Source organism: Apteryx rowi, unplaced genomic scaffold (genome assembly GCF_003343035.1).
Source record: "Apteryx rowi isolate R43461 unplaced genomic scaffold, aptRow1 scaffold_515, whole genome shotgun sequence".
NCBI lineage: Eukaryota > Metazoa > Chordata > Aves > Apterygiformes > Apterygidae > Apteryx > Apteryx rowi.
In genome coordinates this window covers 403,139-425,093 of record NW_020450778.1, presented here as the reverse complement: position 1 = coordinate 425,093, position 21,955 = coordinate 403,139, and the positions used below count along the sequence as shown (strand labels likewise).

General features: G+C 45.6%; 1 protein-coding gene across 5 annotated transcripts; it reads left to right on the top strand.

Annotated features, from left to right (window-relative positions):
* Positions 1-6: 6 nt before the first annotated feature.
* Positions 7-10,572, top strand: PEX5 (peroxisomal biogenesis factor 5). Of its 5 annotated transcripts, none has more exons than XM_026080295.1 (15): positions 7-170; positions 563-598; positions 772-904; positions 1,515-1,649; positions 2,610-2,715; positions 3,720-3,810; positions 4,115-4,231; positions 4,619-4,711; positions 4,887-5,006; positions 5,578-5,721; positions 7,955-8,025; positions 8,195-8,410; positions 8,551-8,716; positions 8,906-9,063; positions 9,787-10,572. In XM_026080295.1, exons 1-15 carry the CDS (start codon positions 27-29, stop codon positions 9,797-9,799), a joined length of 1,743 nt encoding a protein of 580 aa, XP_025936080.1. In that variant the 5' UTR covers positions 7-26; the 3' UTR covers positions 9,800-10,572. The 5 variants fall into 5 exon arrangements, with proteins under 5 accessions (XP_025936080.1, XP_025936076.1, XP_025936078.1 ...); XM_026080291.1 differs by having other exon boundaries at positions 9,449-10,572; XM_026080293.1 differs by lacking the exon at positions 4,115-4,231 and having other exon boundaries at positions 9,449-10,572.
* Positions 10,573-21,955: the final 11,383 nt, after the last annotated feature.

The window sequence follows — 21,955 nt, the reverse complement described above, 5'->3', positions numbered from 1 at the left end:
GGTCGGCGCCGTCGCCGCGTTGCGCCATGGCCATGAGGGATCTGGTCGAACCGGAGTGCGGGGGCTCCAATCCCCTCATGAAGCTGGCCGCCCACTTCACCCAGGACAAAGCCTTGCGGCAGGAAGGACTCCAGGGCCCCCTGAGCTGGCCCCCCGGGGCCCCCGGAGCCGTGAGTGCCGCGGGAAGGGGGTGAACGTGGTGCCTGCCCGCAGTGGGAGGTGGTGAGCGCGGGGGAGAGGTGTGCGGGCCGAAGAGAAGGTGCGGGGCAAGCGGCTGTCGGAGGGACTGTGGGTGCAGGCCCTGCTGCTTTTTTAGGGGGGTATTGATGGCTGTGGTGGACTGTATGCCTTACTGTTGTAGGAGCTAACCCAGAAAGGGAGGGGTTAGGCAAACATCACTGGGGATATTTCTGTTCCTTCAGCTTCCACATAAGTAGATAGGTAATGCCAAGAAAGTGCTGTCAGCCTAACCTCGAGGAAGAGGAGTATGTGCATTTATGAGGTCTGTGTGTGGGGTATGGGTGTCAAAGCTGTTGGGGTAATTGCCCACTATTCCCTGCAGGTATCCAAACCGCTGGGAGTGGCTTCTGAAGATGAGGTAAGAACAGACTGATGTATCTCCTTACTGCTTTTCTTCTCAGCACCTCGCTTGCTACTTTTTTCCCCTGTTCATTCTTTCCTTCTATCTAGCCCACTTCTTTCCCTCATGCTCCATTACTCTGCCTGTTTGTCTTCTGTGCTATATTCATTCTCTGTCTGTCTCTTTGGCAGCTGGTTGGAGAGTTCCTGCAAGAGCAGAATGCCCCTTTACTGTCCCATGCACCGCAGACCTTTAAGATGGATGACCTGTTGGCTGAGATGCAGGAGATTGAACAGTCAAACTTCCGACAGGCCCCTCAGCGAGGTGAGAGGAGCTGGAGTAGGTGGAGAGCAGGAAAAGATCTCAGTATTTTGGTTAAGCTCCTAGCAGGGTGGTTTCCCTCTATTCTGCACTTGTGAGATTGCATCTGGGGGCTGAAATACATAAGAGGAAACTGTGTTTGTTCAGCTTGGAGAAGAGGAGTCTAAAGGGGGATGTAATTGATGTCTTCAGCTGCCTAATGGGGAGCCAGAGCCAGAATCTTTGCAGTCATACACAGCAAAAGGACAAGGAGCAATGGGGACAAGTTGCAAAAAGAGAAACAGTCTCTAGATATAAGGAAAAGTTTCTTCCCTTGGAGGATGATTCAGCAGTGGAACAGGTGCCCAGAGAGACCAGGGAATCACCATCCTTGGAGATGTTAGAAGTTGCCTGGTCAAGTCCCTGAGCAACTTGATTCAGCTTTGGAGTTGTCGTGCTGTGAGAAGAGAGGTGACTTACAGAGGTCCCTTTCAAGTGAAATCTTTCTGTGATTCTGCTCTAACAGAGAGAAAGGAACCTGATTAGAGAAGATGAAGGCTATCTGAAGGAACCTGGGACACTTAAATCATGTCTCTGAGTCCTCCCATCCTCATTTATGTTTTTCTTCCTGTAGCTCCAGGCGTAGCAGCCTTGGCACTGTCTGAAAACTGGACCCAGGAGTTCTTGGCTCAGGCAGATAGTGTTGGTGATGTCTCTTCAGACTACAGCGAAGCTGACTGGTCACAGGAGTTCATTGCTGAAGTGACAGGTGAAGACCCTTTCGGAAGTACGGCTGAGGTGTTGCCCAGTCGCGTGTTTTTATACAGTGGAGAGTTACTGGATGTGAAATAGGAGTAACCGTTTGGGCCCAAGAAGTCAATGTTTTCTGTAGCAGTGTGAATGTGAAAAGAAGCTGCTTTGGGATAGCTTAGCCAAATTGTTCGCTATCTGGTGTGGATGCTCCTATTCAGGTATAAGGGGCTTTTGTTTTTAGCCAGAATTACTTGCAAAACTTAGTAGAAGCAGGCTATTCAAACTGCTTTTTTAAAAACTAATATGATTCAAACTGACGCAAATACTGTAGGTGGGCTGGTACTGCTTCTTGTTTACATATGTTTCTGACCCATAGGATAAGCTCTGTGTTCCACGCAAGGTGCTAGTTTGTCTGAAAAGCCATCTTGCACTGTGTATAGAGCTGTGACCATCTGTGACCTAACTTGGAAATAACGAGTAAGATTTAAATAGATGCTATTCTCTCCCCCAGCAGTGTCCACTGTAGAGAGCCAGGTAGACCCATTCATTCGCTTTTTCTCTTTATATTCCTGGGAGTAGGTACCATAAATTCTTAACACTTGCTAAGGTCTTCAAGAGAGTCCTGATGAAAAGCACTAAAGACTTGTAATGCATTGCTAATTTTCCTGACCTACATGGCATCTCACATAGAGCAACAGAGTAAGTTGTGAAATTGAAGTAGATGATCATAAAGATATTGGTATATCACCACAATGGCATCTGTCTGAGGAAGCTCTCTGAACCCGAGGCTCAAATTTTAGATCTGAATAAACAAAAAGTTAGCAGAAATATGAATTAACAATCTTTCTTTGAAACAGTCTTCCCTGCATATGTTAGCTAACTGCTTGTAAATTGGAGAGAGCAAAATCTGAAGTTAACCTGAGTGATGTTCTACCCACATTAATTTACTTCCCATTCTTCCCCACGTCCTATGCAGATCCACTGTCTGTGTCCCCTGCCAAGTGGGCAGAAGAATACCTAGAACAGTCAGAGGAGAAACTGTGGCTCGGGGAATCAGAAGACCAGTCATTGGCAGATAAATGGTGAGTTTCTCTTCTCAAGACTAGTTATTGCTGCTAGGCACCTGGATAAGTGAAGTATGGATATGTGACAGAAATCCCGTGTGACCATAATGCTATTGAGTGGTGTAACCGAAATCAACATTCTCAGGCCTTTGGTTTCGGAGAAGGGAAGAAACAATGCTTGGAGGTTTTTAAGGGATCACAGCTTTTCTATTTTTCTAGTTCCAGGAAGGCATTGCGATTAAATTAGGCTAGATGATCTCATGCCTAACATAAAGTGATTGCAGTAGTGAGTTCAGTAAGTCTTACTTGAGCAGAACTTGTTTTCCACAGCAGATGCTTTTTTAGACTTGCAGATCTCAAATGATAGACTCCAGTAATTGTGAACTTTCATCACCTTATTCTTCCTATTTGACAGACCACATCCAGCCTTTCCTCTGCCTATTTCTAGATTCAGCCTTCCAGATATTATTATTTTTCTGTGTGGTAGATTAAAGAACCCTCAACTATTAGAAATCTGCTCTGTATCAGTACTTGTTGACCACAGTCAAGGTTTTCAGTTAAAGAAGCAAAACCAGAGCAAACATGTTGAATTGTGTGCTCACTATGAACCCTAAATCCTCTTCAGAGTTGCTGCTTTCCCAAGATATGGTTCCTATTCCATAAGCATGGCCTACTTTCTTTGTTCCTAGATGTATGACCTTGTCTCTGGCAGTATTAAAACATGTGATGGTTGATAGCATATTAGCTTGCCAAGTAATTTAGGCTGTTCTGCAGAACTGTGCTGTCATCATAATTGTTTAATTCTGCTGCTGTTTGTGTAATTGGCACAACTAACCTAGTAATAATTTTGAATTTTTGCATGTGGATAAAGGTACTTTGGAGACCCCCCAGAGTCTTTTGGGAGGGACTGAATCCCTGAATAATGTTGTCTGCCCCTTTGTGTAGACCAGTGTTAGTGAAAGAGTTCAGCGTGGTCTAGTATCAGACCATCTCTTTCCCTTTTACGGTCTTTGTGAACACAGGTATCAGGAATATCAACCTGAGGATGATCTCAAGAAAACTGCTAGTGATTTCCTTTCTAAAGTGGATGATCCCAAGCTCAACAACTCTGAGGTGAGAAATACCTTGAGCTGAAAGATATCTAGAGTGCATAAGGGATGTGGGGAATTGAGAAGGGGGAAGGTGAAGGAATAAAGCCTCCTGCTGTCCAATGTTTCCCATTTCTTCCCCAGTTCTTAGAATTTGAACCCTACAATCCCTCTCTACGACATGAGCCTGGTGAAGTAGGAAGTCCTTTTTTCTCTTTCTGTGCCTGCTTTGCAGAGAGAAATCCTCTTAGTGAAGAAGAGGCATGGGCAGAGGGATTGTTGGTAAAGCATCTGCCCAGCTCCACCCTTGTTTCATTTCTCTGCCACAGTTCCTAAAGTTTGTTCGCCAGATCGGAGATGGGAGGGTATCGATCGAAGCTAATCAGGTGACCCTCAGAGACCAAGATCAGGCAGAGCAATGGGCAGCTGAGTTTATACAGCAGCAGGTAGGAGCCGAGCCCTATGTGCACCCAAGGTGGAAAGTTTTTTGCTGCAGTGCACAATCTGGGAGCTAGGGAGAATGGCAAGTCAAACTCTCAACAATGCTTTACTCATGCCTAGCCTGGGGGGAGGTGAGGGGCACAAGACTGCTGGTCTCTTCATAGCAGAGTCTAGCCAGAAGTTGGGAAGGTCTTGGGCAGTGTGAATTTTCTCATCTCAAATAGCATCTGGGAAGACGGGAGAATCCCAAAGAACTCTTCTCCATTGTACAGGCCATCAGTTATTGCTGATGGGGAGGAGAGGTCATCACAGCCCCTTCTGCTGTTTTGGGATGTGCCTTGAGGTTGCCAGATTCTAAAAAGAAAAGTGTGTTTCTGTTTCCAAACTCCCAGGGGACATCTGATGCTTGGGTGGATCAATTTGCACAATCTGGGAACATGTCAACTCTTGATACGGAATTTGAGCAGGCAAAGACTGCTGTGGAGGTAAAGCTGGAGGAGGAGGAGGACTGGGGTACCAACAGAGAGCCCATCATAGGGTTACCCTTCTCCTTTGCATGTTGTGAGGAGGGCTAGAAATTCTAAGAGGGTGTTCCCTGGGATACCTCTAGAACTCACTTACAGTTTGAGGTACTCTAGTAGCCTTCTGTTCTCCCTTCAGTCAGATGTGGACTTCTGGGACAAACTCCAGGCAGAATGGGAGGAGATGGCCAAGAGAGATGCAGAGGCTCACCCTTGGCTCTCTGATTATGAAGACCTAAGCGCCTCTTCATATGACAAGGTAATAGAGAACAAGGTCTCCTAGCCTTGTGATGGGCTGCCCTGAAGAAGCTGGCAGGCTCTTTGCCTCCCAGGTGAGCTCCTCAGACCCCAAATGCTGCTAGGATTCTTCCTCACATTGATTTTTTTGCAGTCATTTGCACCCTCAGCCTGGATCAGCCAGGGCTTCAATAAGTACTGTTCTTGTGCTCCTGTGCAGAAGTGGTCTAGTTCTTGTCCCACACCAAACACCAGTTAATGCTGGGATTCCTTGGAATGAGCAGACTAATTCTCTGTACTGCCCATCGCAACCCAGAGCCAACAGGGCCCACACCAGATGTTCAGTCACTGTTGGAACTTATTCCACATCTGATAGAGTCCCAGGTTTGGGGGATTTTTCAGCACAGAGCAGGCAGGAAGAAGAGCCATTGTTCTCCAGCAGGCTCCCAGCTAGCAGAGTGGATGAGGTGCTGGCTCCTCTGCAGCTTGAGTGTTTCTGGTGGGGCCAGGCCAGACTGAGGTGCGCCCTAGAGAGTGCTTCTCTTTCTAAGCCTGTCCCCTCATATTAGCTCCCTGCTTGTCTTTCCTGCCAGGGTTACCAGTTTGAAGAAGATAATCACATGAGAGATCACCCTGAAGCATTTGAAGAAGGACTGAGGCGCTTGGAGGAAGGAGACCTCCCCAATGCTGTCCTGCTGTTTGAGGCTGCAGTGCAACAGAAGCCGGATCATACAGAGGTGAGTGGGAACAAAGCTGTCGGGCCTGGGCCAGTTATCTTGCTGCTTGGTTCCTTTTCCTGTGAGGTCTCAGGATGTATGCAGAAAACTCACTTCAGTGTTAGGAGCTATGTAGGTTGTATAGAAACATCTCAGTTTTCTGTGGCTCTGGGTATGTAGCTGATGTATGTCAGCTCCAAGGAGGACTGTGGGGAAGAAATTTTATGCTTTAGCTCAGATTCAAAAAGCACAAAGTCTTCTGGACCAAAGCTAGGTAAATTCTTTGGACCAGAAAAGACTATGTGTGGATCTGAGATAAAAGGTGTTCCTATCTTAAGTTGCTTCTCTGGAAGTCTTTATTGTCATTGTAGGTGTAGGGATGCTTTTGGTGGTGATGATGACTGTTTTTAATATCTGTATTAAAGACTAATTCTAAAAGTTCATAAAATGTGGGGTCCTTGTTAACATCCTCTCCTGGTATATGGAGGATCTACCCAAAAGGATTGAGAAAGATGGCTTGGGTGTCTTCACTGTCTTCATGTCAAGCTGTGGACCAGAGAGAATAATTTTTATGTTGAAAAGAGGGTTTCAGCTTCTAATTCAGTGAATAATTATTTACATAAAGCAGTTCAGCTTCTACAGAAGGGATTGAGAAATGGAATAGTCTGTGTGCCTTTCTCCAGACGCAGAAGACATGGATATCATTTTCAGGAGGAAGAAGAGGAATGCAAACCCGCCCGTGTTGTCCACTTCTGGAGTGCTTGCTTCAAGGAGCCAGGGATGCTGGATTCTCAGAGTGTGTCTGATTCAAGCCCTGCTATCTGTATATAATGGGAAATACCTAGTTTGCTAATTCTGAGACTTAGATTTGAGTTTGACCTCTCAGAACAGAGGTTCTTGGCCTGTGAGGATACAGGCATCTGACTTTCTAGGGTACTTGGTGGAAGGTGGCAAGTGAGTGGGAGTTTTGAAGATCTACTTTAGCTTTAAAGTGGTCAAAAGATGTTACTAATACTCCTTGAGAATCTGGCCCTCTCTTCTCATAAGCTCTGTGGGCTGCAGGCTGAGCATAATAGAGAGGTAGTTTAAATTTTAGGGGAAGAAATCTTGGGCCACTTCTAGCTAGCTCTATAGAAAGTCTTCTGAATTCTGCTGTGACTCTGCAGAAAGCAAAGGAGAAGTGCTCTTTGTAGTCAAGACTTTGCAGATGATACAGTGATTAAATAGACTTGTACAATTTCTTGCTGTGAAAGAAATATGATAGTTACTTTGGTTCATATCACAACTTTACCTTGAATCTCAGCTCTTCTGCTGTCAGAACACTGCATTTATCACTGGTCAGCTCTGTGTTGGAGCTAGTCGCAAAGTGAGACATTAGAGATTTGAGGCAGTAGATCACCTTTCTTCCTTGTGTTGGCTTGTGCAGGCTATTGCAGTATGTCTGGGTCTTTGCTAATGGTACGATTTCCTTCCATAAGACAGTAGATATTGCATTTTGCATGACTTAAGTTCAAGAAGCAGCTACTTCATGCTGACAGTCCAGCCAACTATCCTGTCAATTTTTGAACAAGCGGTGAGGTTATCAATGTAAGGTGAATGGGTGCTTACTTCAGATTTAGTGCCTTACTTAAATATTCATTACGTCGGCAGCCTGGAGATGGAAGTGGTTTTGATATATGGGTGTGGTGATGACTGATGATTCAATCAAACAGTGCTTCTGCTTTCAGGTCTCACAGTTGCTTCCCCAGGTAACTTCCCCAAGATCATCGCTTGCTAGTGGACCACTGCATGAGCATATATAGCTGCCTGCCTTGGGGATCTCATTATTAGCACTGCTGTCAGGCTGTTTTATGAAGTTGGAGGTCTGCTTTTCCCTCCTTCCTCTGCGATTTGGCCATAGTTAGATGCTCAAGGTGGAGCTTCTATGACTACCAGGGTGAACTGCCAACAGTTGGTTTATGATAAATCTCTAGGCCGTCATTCACCTCTCCTATTCACTAAAATAACCTCAGTTTTATTGGCCTTGAGGGCCTATGGACCATAAAGCCTGCATGTCTTTCTAGGGAAACCTGGGGACACCTACAGCTGGTGTGTATGCTTGACTTGTATATATTTGGTCTCACTCTGTGTGGGAGTGGTCTCACTGATGTGTGGAATAGTATGGCAGATTTAATCTCTGTGCCTGTGGTTGGTTGGCTGATCTTTTTCTCTGGGTCTGAAGAAGTCTGACTTGGTGCATCTTTCTCTCCTCCAGGCCTGGCAATACCTGGGAACCACCCAAGCAGAGAATGAACAGGAGCTTTTGGCAATCAGTGCCCTCAGACAGTGAGTATTGCAGAAGGTCCTCTGAGCAACGCTCATTGTTTTGTGCATAATGCCACGAGGACCAGCTGGCTAGTGTGATGTGCCCTGTCTTGATTGTGTTACCTCCTGTATCTTAGTGTCTCCCATCCCAATTTAATACTGTAGTCACTTTTCTTTCTTTGGCCTGCAGGTGCTTGGAACTGCAGCCTGGGAACCTCACTGCGCTGATGGCGTTAGCGGTCAGCTTCACCAATGAGTCCTTGCAGAAGCAGGCATGTGAGACCCTGAGAGACTGGCTACGCAGTAAACCAGCCTATGCCCACCTGCTGGAGAAGGAACCAGAGGGGAGTGTCTCGGGGACAAACCTTGGGCCTCCCAAGCGTGTGCTGGGTTCCCTGTTGTCTGAGTGAGTTAGGGGTATAAATTTCAGCCTTTAGCTGAAAGCCTTCTTCAAGGGCCAGGACTTGGTTGGGCAGGAGCAGAGCAGGCAACCCAAGGTCAGCTTACTCCACAGTGCACAAATACTCTTGTTCTGTGCTTCCCTAGCTCTCTCTTCACGGAGGTGAAAGAGCTGTTCTTGGCAGCTGTGCGCAGCAACCCCTTGGCTGTGGATCCTGATGTTCAGTGTGGCCTGGGTGTCCTTTTCAATCTGAGTGGCGAGTATGAGAAGGCTGTGGATTGCTTCAGTGCAGCACTCAGCGTGCGCCCCAATGTAAGAAAGAGCAGAGCAGAGTGCTGTGGGGGGGATGTCTGGAGGTTTATGAGTGAAGGTTGGGGTGGAGGTGCTGCTTATCTGAGGGGTATATCTTTTGGATCTAAGTCAGATACACTGGGAAGGGAGGGTTGGTTTGGAGCTTAGAGATCAGTTTGTCTCAGTCCCTCTCTCTGCCACTTCCTTTAGGACCATCTTCTGTGGAACAAGCTTGGTGCCACCCTGGCCAATGGGAATAGGAGTGAGGAAGCTGTGGCTGCATATCGCCGGGCTCTGGAGCTCCAGCCAGGATACATCCGGTCTCGCTACAACCTGGGCATCAGCTGCATCAACTTAGGCGCCCACCGGTGAGTCAGGGGTGGACATATCTGCTGTGGGCCGTAAGCATGCATGCGTTTGTGGGAGAGAGACTGCAGTACATTACTGGGGCAGTGCTGTGCTGCATGCAGCCTTCCCTTGGCACTGGAGAGCAGAGCGTGTCTGTTTGAGCACTCTGTCCTGAGAAAAAAGTGTCAGGCAATAGCAGTTAGAGTAGGGAGCATCTGGACTTCGGTTTCCATTAAGAGAGAAAAGGGGGGATCTCTGACAGTTCTGGAGGGGGACAGGGTTTGGTGAAAAGAGGGAAAGTACTTGGGAAGGGAGGAGGAGGAGGTAGTTCAGGAGGAAATGGGGAAGGAAATACGGGATGTACCGTCTTCTCCAGTAAGAAAGTGTGTGTTCTCATGTTGACAGTGAGGCTGTGGAGCACTTCTTAGAGGCTTTGCATATGCAGCAGAAGAGCCGAGGCCCACGCGGGCAGCAAGGCACTATGTCTGACAACATCTGGAGCACCCTCCGCATGGCCCTCTCCATGCTGGGGCAGAGTGATCTGTATGGGGCAGCTGATGCCCATGATCTTCCCACGCTGCTTCAGGCATTTGGCCTCCAGCAGTGACTCTGGGATGGGCTCCCCTGCGAGTGCAGAATTGGCCCAGCCCAGCAGTGACCTTCCCTAGGGAGAAAATGTTCACTAGGGTTCACACATATCTTCACTTTGGTAGGACAGATCATTGGCAACCATTTTTTTGAAGGATCTCCTGTTGAAGAGTGCAACTTCCACTACCCATCTGTTGTGGCCTGAGGATCTCCGAGCTGTTCACATTATCATCTCTATGGCTGACTGACCCTCTGCTGGTAGGCAGATGATCAAAGTGGGGAAATGCCAACCTCCAGCCCTCTTGCCATATTGTGTGTTTGCAGTCATGCCCAGCATGGCTTTGAAACCTTACAATAACCTTCAGAGACTGCCTACTGGACACGTCATGAATGCAGGTTGCTTTGGTGGAGTGGGATTGCCATTTGATGAAAAGGTGACAAATTCTGGGTTTTGAGCATGCTTCCCCCATGATGTGAGTGCATGTGTGTATATGTCAGTTGCTAGGGAAAGCTGGGAGCAGCAGCTCTCTCTTCTGGGTACTAGTGACTTTATAGTACAGCCACACATTAGTTTATGAGTGTTTTGGTGAGTCTTTTCAGAGCAGAGCACTGTACTCATGTTAGGAACATGGATGGAAGCCCTTAGACCATAGGGGTAAGAGGAGATCCCAGAGTTCAGACTTAAGGGACTCTGATATGAATAAGAGTCTAAAATGTAAAACCCTCTCTCAGAACATGGAGGGGAGAGAGGGTCAAGTCTTAATTTTCACATGATCATCTGTCATTGTTTCTCCTTTGTGCAAAAGCTCCCCATCCTGCTTGTAATTGAATCTTGTTAATTATAAATATCTGTATATGATTCTGTTGGGGAAAATGTTTTTTTTAATTGTAAAGTATTTTGTATAATATAAAGAGGGGGAAAATTAAAATTGCCAAAATGATATCTCTCTCTGTGATCTGTTGGAGCTGCATACAGTGGGTAATTAGTTCTCTGGAGGTATAATTCCACTGGAATTCAAGAATTGGGTCAGAATCCCCCTCTGTTTGTCTCCCCTTTCCTTTTGTTTTATTGATAGTTCCCATGCAAATGAAGTTTGCAATGAGGGAAGCGATGTTTAAAGCATATTGGCTCTTTGAAGAACCTGGGGCTTTGAGAACCAGGGGCAGGCAAGAAGCACTTATCCTTCCTCCTCCACCAGGCACCTGTTTCCTCATACCACTGCCTCGCAGGCTTGTTTTTCTCTCGCTGTATCCTCTCTCCACCGTAACAATCAGGAGCAGAAAGTGTGGGCAGGGAGCTGTTCTTGCTGTATGTTTTCTGATCCCCTAGCTCCACCTGTGCCTGTCAACCTGTGACAGCAGCATGGCACCAAAACCTACATGCACTGTTTTGGAATTGCTATAATGCATGCAAAACAAGATGTTGCTTTCTGCTACCCAAAAGGCAGGAAAATGGTTATTCTGCCTCCCCCTCACACACTGTGCTCTAGGTCAACGATGTTTCCCTTGCTTTTGCTTTCTGCTGGTCTCCACCGTTCTGCCAGATTCTTCTGTGTCCAGTAAAAGATAATGTCAGTGCCTTTGCAGTTCCTTGCTTCCTGTCCAGGTGTTTTTCTCCCTTCCCTAAATTCCTCCTGGTTCCCATGAAGGTGGTTCTGTATCCAGCTCTCTGCTCTGTTCCTCTTGCCAAGAATTTTCTCTGCTTACCTCCTTGCTGACCCACATTCCTCTCTTCATTCACACTACCACTATCACAGCTTTGCCTTTACTTTTCTCACCCCCAGGCACCATTTAATGCTTCTCTCCTCCATGGCACCCTAGTCATCTCAGTTTCCCTCACTATTTGGCTGAGTCTCTTGACCTTGTGTTTGGTGTCCTTCCCTATAACATATCTCCTCCTGCCCCTGGAGCTAGAATGGTTGTCACCACTTGTTCTCTTTCCCTGTAAATTGTTCTCATTTCTTCCACTCCCTCCTGCCTTAAATCATCTCACTTCTTGCCAGTCACTGCTTCTAGCCCCCTGGCTATTGTGATAGACCCTGACCTATGGACAGGGCTCTTACAACAGTACTTAAACTAACAAGGAGGAAGAGAGATTGTAGTAATGGCCCTTGAGCTGCCCTACCTTCTCTGTGGTTTCCCTCCCTTTAGTATTTGTGCTATCGCTGAGGTCTGCCCTTGACCTAGACACCACTCCCTCTTTCTCCTGCCAGGGGTGAGTGAAGGATAAGAGGTTGAGCTGCCTCAATCTGGACCGTGTCTAACCATATCCTGTTAAGACTTGATCTTTTGGACAGGATGTTGGTTAGCAGCTGGCTGATCTCATCTGCACTCAGGTATCAGTTCAGCACTTTCTGTTTGCCCTCAGCAACCCTGTCTCTCTGGCCACCTCCAGACCAGACTTACACTGGGACTCTGTAGGTATCTTGATCTTCTGCTTGAAGTAGGAGAGGGAGCAGGGCCTAGTTTGCATTTCCAGCCACATCCACCTCTTCTGTTCCTAAGCTCTTTCATTCAGTGGAGGTAGGTAGCAGACACTGAGCATGTCAGACTGGCAGAAAGACCAAGACAGGGAGGAGCTTTTGGAGATCTGTTGTCCAACCCCCTGCTCACAGCATACCTGACTTAAATGCTAGATCAGGTTGCTCAGAGCATTATAAATGGTTGTGCTCTGCAATTTCTATCTCCTTGCCTTTTTGTACCTCCTCTGGCATATAAACCACAGTGGCAGGACCTATCACCACTGAAAGCATGTAAGGAACTGTAGCAGGCCTTTCTTTGTTCTTTAGCAATTCCATGAGCATCGCTGGATACAAACTAGATTTTTCCTGGGGCAATGGGCATGTGGTCAAAGTACGGTCCAGTATGTGTTCTTTCACTGACACTTCTTGCTCAATTTCTAGTGTGTTTCTGCCTTCAACCTTTTATTTATTTGCTTGCTAAGGCCTCAAGAAGTCCTAGATTTTCTTGTCTCGTGGTGTTGGCTGTACTCAACACTCATCTGGAGAGGTACCACGAAATTAAACCTTCTGTTCTTTGAGGTACTTATACCTCTAGCCACAGTGCTCCTTGTTAGCTTCCATACTATCAGGAAGGAGGATGTGCTGCCAGTGTATTCTCTGCATTCCCATTGCTATTCCCTAATCTTGAGCCTCTGAGCTTCATTATAATCCTGGGTTTTCTTGAGTTACAACCCTCTGATCTCTTGTTCTGGGTCCCTAGGCTCCTTCCTATTTTGCCTGTATGTGTAGAAGTCCTTTCAACTCAGAATTGGCCTAGACCCATCCTTCTCTAGAGCAATGCTGTGGGGCAGTGAGCAGACATGGGTGTTCATGGAAAAAGTATAAGGATACTTTTATATATAGTGGATACTCTCATGTTCTCTAGGAATCTACTGCTTAAAGACTGGCTGACCCAGAAGTTGTATATACATGTTTGTTTAATGACCTTTGCTGAATTTATCTTCTATGACTGTCATGTTGATTTTTGAACTAATTGGTGCTTTTGGCCTCTACAATGTCCTGTGGCTGCACAAATGAACTGTTTTAGATATCCAGAGTGTTTTGTTTGTTTTAAGCCTGCTGACTCTTCCTTTTCAGCCCCCTACTTCTTGTACTGTAAGAAATGGCAAATAATTGGTCTTGGGGCCAACCTTCTGTAGTTTTATTAAATCTTTTTCATACCCTTCTTTAGTGTCTCCTTTCTAAATAGGAGAGTTCTAGCATAGTCCATTTCTCTCCAGAAGGAGCCCTTTCCCTACCTCTGTACCCCATGCTTCTGCATCTTTTCTAGTTTTACTGTATTCCAGTGTTTCTTCTCTGTTCTAGCCTGCCTCTGGGTCCTGAATAAAAATGCCATGTCTCTTCCTCCTCTGAGTCAAGCCCTGATGCTCAGAAATCTTCTGGCAGGCAAGTCAGTTCCTGCAAAAGAGTCGAGATTTGCAGAACAGCTCTCTCCCATCTGGAGCAGCTGCAAAGCAGCAATGGTGACAGGCTGCTTTGTCAGTGACTCTTTGGGAGCTTCTGTGTGTGATGGTCCCTCATTTACCTACTCCCAGGCCTGTGTTTCTCTGCTTGGAAAAGGAGATAAGGGAAGAAACCTTCCGTCCGTCACCATTATGCTTTGTCTGATATTTTCTGCTGCTTTCGGATGCCTGATTTGAGACGTTTGTACCTTGAAACTCAGTAACTGTCCATGGTTTTAGGCAGAGTTATAGATACAGAGAACCACTGAAAATCAGATCCCAGACAGGTAGTTTTTTGAAACTTTTCAACTTCCCTGGTGCATTTCTTAAGTGAAAGTGACACCTAGCGTTGAGTCAAAGACTGGTCAGTGTCTGTCACGTTTTCTTTGCTTGTTCAGGCCACCAAAGGTTAGAGGAGCATTATCTGCTAATAAATCATGTGAAAGTTACAAAATGCTAGCTACATTTTGTAAACATGAGACTTGTGAGCTGAAGAGGAGAGGCTTTCCCAGCCAAATTTGGTGTTGTAAACCTAGGATAAGCTTCTAATTAGTCTGGGCTTTCAGTGGTATTGTTCAGCCCTCTTTGCTCAGCACCAGCAAACAGCAAGTGCAGCAACCAGAGTGGCAAACAAAGACAAAAGGAAAAAAGAGTTTGTGTGTGACCTATGTTATGCAAAAAAGAGGCATTCTTTTTTCCGCAAGGGTTTGGCAGGAAATTTATCAGTCTTTTGGTGGCTGGGCTGTTCACAGCTTGGGGTTCTGTGGTCCAGTTGTATGTTCGTGTGTTGTATCTTTTGGGGCTGTTTTGTTTGAGAAACAGAAGTCTTTGGGAGGCAAGAATGCGTGTTCTTCACCCTCTTTCTGGAGAAGAATCACTTGGCCAGTCCTAACATGAGCCAGAAGATTAAAAAGAACAGTGCCTAGGTGCCTTGAGTCCACAGCTGTCAGGCAAAATAGCAAATAGAGGGACTGGGAATATGCAATCCATGTGTTATTTCCCCCCCCCCCCCATTTAGAAGTAAGGAGTAAGAAGAGATGAGTAATTACTGAGATATAAACTAAGTTGTCCGCTATGGTAGAGAGGATAGGTGGTTAACTATCACCACTAAGACAGTCGGAAGTTGAAGTACGTGACAAGTGAGGAGAGGCTGATGAAGCTGGGTTTGTTCAGCCTGGAGAAGAGAAGGCTGAGGGCAATCTAGTTGCTGTCTTGTAAAAGGTGGTGTTAGAGAGGCATCAGAGACAGACTCTTCTCATAGGAACACAACGAAAGTACAGGAGGCAGTGCAAACAGGTTGTACCAGGGGAAATTCTGATAGAACATAAAGATAAAAACATCTTTCCCTGAGGGCAGTTCAGCACTGGAACAGGTGCCCAGAGAGGCTGGGGAATCTGCCCTTGCAGATGTTCAGAAATTTTCTGGATAAGGCTCTTTGCTATTATGAGATCATGCTGATCACATCACCACCTTGTTTAAATTCTGGGGTAGGACCTCTCTGTGCAGTAAACACAACCTCTGTCTCTAAGCCAGACTGGAATATCATGCTCCCATGCAAAACCAGTCAAAGTCTTTGTTTCCTGTCCTTGATTTTATTGAATGAATAATGTTTATCTATTTTTGGTAAATGCTTTAAGATCTCCAGGTGGAAAAGCAGTGTGCAAGTGGGCTGCGGTATTTTTCAGATAGAATAGTCGTGGCTCAGGGACAAACATCCCTTCTGCTGGAGGTACCTGTGTTGTGAGTGAAATGCAGCACAGCTTCTAATTTGGGGTCTGCTGATAGGTCCTCTAAAGCATATTGCCACTTTTTACCTAATGGTTGAAGTAGATCAGCTTTATGGTGAAAACTTTCTTCCAGGTATGGACATATCTTGCTAGGCTTGACCTGAGTTAGGTGGATTTTCCTAAAAGCTGTTTAGCTTTACCAGCACGTTCATCATTGACTTTCACAGTGTTATCAGTTCTTAAGACATTGTGGATCTGGTAATATTGGACAATCTTCTTACAGTCTGTGTGGCTGATGTGAATTTACTATCAGACTTCCTTAAAAGAAAAGTGCACAGCCTACAGGGCTGCAGAGACATACTTCAAAGTGTGAACCAGCTATGCTCCAACACTAGCAGGCAAATGGAAAGAATCCCATGATTATTATTTTAAAACCACTTGCTTTTCAGTGCAGTAGTGAGCTAAAAGAAGGCTGAGATCTCTCACCCTAGCTGTGGTTGCTTCTTGTTTGGCTATTTGTTTTTAAGACAGGATAGAGGTTGAATGAAGAAAGAAAAGATTAGGGTTACCAATGGCCAAGGTTTGTGTGTTCTCTTGTCAGCAGTACTAGATCTAACTTGGGCTGTTGGTTACGTCTGGATCTCTTTCAAGTAGTAGGTGTGAAACTCTCCCATTCTGTTCTGTGCATCATCAGAGACAATTGGTTCAGAGACATCCCTCCTTATATAAAAGCATTTTCAGTCAGGCAGATGTGTCCTCAACTCAAAGAAAAATGCAATGATTGCAGTTTTATGGTCCATAGCTAGCTGAATAGGACAGCCTGTTTGGAGAAGGCTTGTATGATGTTGCTCATTCTGGATCAAGCAGGGATCAGTCATTGGTCAGTTCTGGGTCTCCTGCTTGATTGTTGTGTGCCTTTTTATTTTTAACCAAGGTCTATAATGTGTGTGTGTGCATGCGTGTGTGTGTGTGTTCTAACCTAGATCTAATGGGGGTGGGAAGGGAGAGAGGATCTGGAGGTGGAAGGACTTTATTGTTAATTTGATTTTCTACCATTTTATCCTTTAACCACTGTTGTAAACTGGATGCATATGTGCCATCCACAGCTTGAAGTTGGATCATTTTAGCATCCTGGAATCTAGGAGAAAATAGAATCTGACAGTGCAATGACAATCACAGAATCACAGAATGGTTGAGGTTGGACCTCTGGAGATCTTCTAGCCCAACCCCCCTGCTCAAACAGCATCACCTAGAGCACATTGCCCAGGATTGTGTCCAGACAGCTTTGAATATCTCCAAGAATGGAGACTCCACAACCTCTCTGGGCAATTTGTTCCAGTGCTCAGTCTCCCTCACAGTAAAGAAGTTTTTCCTCATGTTCATATGCAAGTTCCTGTTTTTCAGTTTGTGCCCGTTGCCTCTCGTCCTGTCACTGGGCACCACTGAAAAAAGTCTGGCCCCATCATCTTTACACCCTCCCTTCAGATACTTACACATGTTGATAAGATCCCCCCTCAGCCTTCTCTTCTCCAGGCTGAACAGTGACAGCTCTCTCAGCCTTTCCTCATGTATGGGAAAGTGAGGAAGAATGTCAAGGAGATAGGCGATGGAAGCTAGCCAGACCGTTCCGTGGGAAAAGGAGCATCAACAGGGCATGTTGACCCATAGCCATGTAGCTGGGCCTATGCCAGCGTGGCGCTGCACCTGGGCTTTGACTCGAGATTAGCCATGAGCTCAATGTGCCCACTGTGCCTGTGTATAGTACACAAAAACCATGTATAGTGCTCCCCCCCGGCATTCCTCGCCATGGACCGATGCTCAGTGGTGCCAGGGACTCTCCCACTCCTTTATTGCCACAATTGGGAAATCACTGGGGAACCCCCACTCAGACGCAGAGGTAATAAATGCTCGGTATCAACCTTAGTGTGCCTTGTGTTTGTGTATCTGTTCCTGCCGGGAGTCCAGGCATCACCCCTACCGGACCCTTACACCTCATATGAGAGATGCCCCATTTGCTTAATCATCTTAGTAGCCCTTTGTTGGACTCGCTCCAGTAGCTCCATGTTTCTCTTGTATTGGGGAGCCCAGAACTGGACACAGTACTCCAGGTGTGGCTTCACCAGGGCTGAGCAGAGGGGGAGGGTCCCATCCCTCAACCTGCTGGCAAAGCTAGTCCTAATGCAGTGCAGGATACCATTGGCCTTCTTGGCCACAAGGACAAATTGCTGGCTCATGGTCAAACTTGCTGTCCACCAGGGCTCCCAGGTCCTTCTCTGTGGAGCTGCTTTCCAGCAGGTTAGTCCCCAGCCTGTACTGGTGCATGGGGTTATTCCTCCCTAGGTGCAGAACTCTGCATTTCCCTTTGTTGAACTTCATAAGGTTCCTGGCTGCACATGCCTGTCGAGGTCCCTCTGGATGGCAGCACAGCCCTCTGGTGTATCTGCCACTCCTCCCAGTCTTGTATCATCAGCAAACTTGCTGAGGGTGCACTCTGTCCCTTCATCCAGGTCATTGATGAAGAAGTTGAACAAGACTGGACCCAGTATTGACCCCTGGGGTACACTGCTAGTTACTGGCCTCCAACTAGACTTTGTGCCATTGATCACAACCCTCTGAGCTCCGCCATTCAGCCAGTTCTCAATCCACTTCCCTGTCTGCTCCAGCCCATACTTCCTGAGCTTACCTATGAGGATGTTATGGGAGACAGTGTCAAAAGCCTTGCTGAAGTCAAGGTAGACAACATCCACTGCTGTCCCCTCATTGACCCAGCCAGCAATTCCATCAGAGAAGGCTATCAGGTTGGTGAAGCATCATTTCCCCTTAGTGAATCCATGCTGACTACTCCCGATCACCTTCTTGTCCTGCATGTGCTTGGAAATGGTATCCAGCATTAGTTGCTCCACCGCCTTCCCTCCAGGGATTGAGGTGAGGCTGACCAGCCTGTAGTTCCCTGGGTCTTCCTTCTTACCCTTTTGGAAGATTGGCGTGACATTTGCTTTCTTCCAGTCCTCAGGTACCTCTCCTGATCGCCACGATCTTTCAAAAATGATTGAGAGTAGCCTAGCGATGACATCCTCCAGCTCCCTCAGCACTCCTGGGTGTATCCCATCAGGGCCCATGGACTTGTATATGTCCAGTTTGCTTAAGTATTCCCTAACCTGATCCTCCTCCAGCAAGAGAAAGTCTTTCTTTCTCTGGACTTTATCCCTGGTCTCCAGGGTCTGGGAATCCTGAGGGCTGGCCTKAGCAGTAAAGACTGAAGCAAGGGCGGCATTCAGTAACTCTGCCTTTTCTGTATCTTTTGTCACCAGGCCCCCTGCCTCATTCAGCAGAAGACCCACATTTCTCTTAGTCTTCCTTTTGTTGCTGATGTATTTGAAGACACCCTTCTTGTTGTCCTTGACATCCCTTGCCTGATTAAATTCCAGATGATCTTTGGCCTTCCTAGTCCCATCCCTGCATACTCAGATGACATCCCTATATTCCTCCCAAGTGGCCTGTCCCTGCTTCCACCTTCTGTGCACTTTCTTCTTCTGTTTGAGTTTTGCCAGGAGCTCCTTGTTCATCCATGCAGGTCTCCTGCCCCTTTTGCTTGACTTCCTGCTCATTGGGAGGGACTGTTATTGAGCTGGAGGAGGTGATCCTTGAATATCAACCAGACTTTCCACACTTTCTTTTGGCAGAGTCAGCTTCCTCTGAAAATTACTCAGTGTTTCTGAGGTATTTTGGCCCAGAGTAGGGAGAATGCTCAACTTTCTTGGAATTGAATATTGAAATCCTTTTAAAAGAAGATCTTGCATGAACAAAGCATGGAAACCAAAATTGTCTGCAAAGTATTAAGAAGTGTCCCAAAACTTTAGTCCTCACATACAGCATATACACTAGTTAATTAAATGGCACTAGGAGACACTTCTGGAACTTAATTGCCTCTATAGTTAAATTGTCTCTGTCATTGTCTTGGTCTAGGTCATGTAACACTCTCTCAAACATCTTCTGGGCATAGTCTGGAAGATAGCAGAGCAGGAAGCATCCCCAAATAATTCTGCAAGTGGCTGTTCAGCTTTCACTGTTAAGAGAATTTAAAAATATGGGTACCAGCCATTCTGTGCCCCCAGAGGAGTTAATTGTTCCTGTAAGTGATAAAAGCCAGGGATTTTTTTCAAAAAGAAAGAGATATACCCAGATCCTCCAAACCTCACAAAGATGTTCTGGACTAGTCAAAGCCTCTGACAAGGTAGGCTATGGAATCATCAAAAGAGAGAATAGGATACTTCTGCCATCCATTTTTGGGTTATTTTGCTTGTCACCTTTAGCTGCTCACAAAGAGACTCTATATGTAGGATATATGCCACTTAAGACTGTAAAGCTATTGTTTACTGGCTAACATACACAAAAGGTAGGTAGGATTAACAAACTGCTAGAATAAGCATTAGCATGCTCACCACTCAGATATGATACCCAAAGCCTCTTTGCTGGCCAGAATTTATCAAACAGGTGGGGAGGGGTTGACTTCTGCTTGCCCCCTGGAGTGGATCCTCAGTGTTGCTGTGTTCCACCAAATCTATCAACTCGAACAGTATCAATGAAATGAGGTGGGGGGTTTTTTCTTTAGGATGCTATGCTTTCCGTGTTGGTATTTTTCCTCCTGAATTCTTGAGCTGTTACTGATACTTGTCTCAGCAATCCTACCTCTGTCTGTAAATTTACTTTTATCTCAACCTGCCTCTACAGCTTTGTCGCAAGTTTTCTTTCATGATTTAGCGATTAGCTCAGCAATCTAAGTTAAGATTATGTAACAGAACTGTATCAGAGCTGGTCCTTTGACCACAGATAGCTGAAGGAAGGTGTGGGAGGAAGTTACAAAGGGGTTATGGAGGAAGGGTTACAGCACCATTCCCAAGAAATGAGAACTTCTTCTGTGAACAATGACTGGCTGGATTAGAGATCTGATATTGCAGACAACTGTTTATGATGGAAGCTCAAGTATACAGTCCGCATAGTTGCCCAAGGGCTGGATTTCACCATTTGACCCACTGTTTTTTACTCAGAGATGGTGGAGGACAGTTGACCAAATAACACTGTTGCCCCAACAGCCAAATGCATCATCCCAGTCCCACACATGGAGCCTCAGCTATCATCATTGCATCTGCCCACCTGGACCTAGAAGAGAAGTGCAAGTGATAAGTTGATAAGTCAGCAGAGGCTGTAGTCTTGTTCCAAAATGGAACAAAGCACAGCAGATGATAGGGCTGGCTTTCTAGCTGTGAATACAAAAACAGTGTGGTAAACAGGAGCCCAGCCCAGAGCTAGGTAAAGATTGCAATGGGGACCTGCATGACAACTGTCAGGATATATGACTCAGAGAGTATAGATGCCATTATGCAGTGATAGTTCAGAACTGCAGCTCTACATTTGCCAGGTAAACTTGTATATGGCAAAACAGTTCTTGAGATAGTTGGTGATCCCACAGCTGCAACAAGGCCTTGCAGATCTCATATTCCAAATGCAGTTGTTTGGAAAGTGACTCTATCATGTAGTTTTTAATGTGCTGCTTTGGCAGCAAAGGGTAAAAATACAGCATAACAGTCCTGAAGGAGCTTTAACAGTAGATCATTCTTCAGGCTGCTCTGTGGCTTGCAAAATGCTGAGCTTCAGACCCTTCAGCATCCCTTCGCCTGTAGCTTGCTTTGCAAACTTGCATCTTACTTTCCTATTTGCCTCTTTGTCAGATTTCTGAGACATGCTCTCTGCCGTTTAAATTCATTTAGCTTCTCTTACCAGGCAATACTCCTAGACCCCAGAATTCACCTATAAGGGTGCTCAAGGTTATATTTTTAAGGTTTAGGAATCCATGATAGAAATAGCACATACTACACACTGACTCTCAAGGTTATTACAACTGTACAATGTTGTTACAATGTAAAGTTAAAAGGAAGGTAACTTTGGAAGAAAGGGAATCTCCATTCTGATGGAAACATTGCAATTTCGAAATGATACTTCATTCCATATCAAGATGAAAAAAGGTTAAAAAATATCAGAGGGTTTTTTTGATAGCAATAAACCAGTCAATTCAAATTTATCAAAATTATTTGCTTTTATTATATAATGGTGGGCAGTAGAAGACATAATATATTGTTAGTACAATCAATGGGAAATTTGGGAAGCTGTAAAAAACATATATGTACAGGTGTCTGTGTATGTAATAAAATATGAAAGCCATGATATTTAATCACATATTCTATTAACTTTTCCTCCCTCAAGACTTTGAACCCAATATGTGCTCTCCTTATTTCCTCATATGTACCATGTACCAGATATCTCTTGCCAATATGCAAATTCTGTCTCCACCTGCCACTCTCACCAGCTGTAATTTTCAACAGTCACGTCAAATCCTGTCCTGAGATACAATCAATCTTGTGATAAGTTAGTAAAGTTTCCAGGTGAGAGTCTGGGCAGGATCACAACAATACTCAGCATTCTAACCAAGATGCCAAATCTAGTTGAGTCAAGCCTGAAACTAACGTCACTGACAAATGAGAATGGAAGGAAATAAAACCCTTCATGAAAGATCCATGAAAAATGTTTAGAAGTGACTCTATGAACTAAATCTCTGAATGCAGAGATATCCCTTTA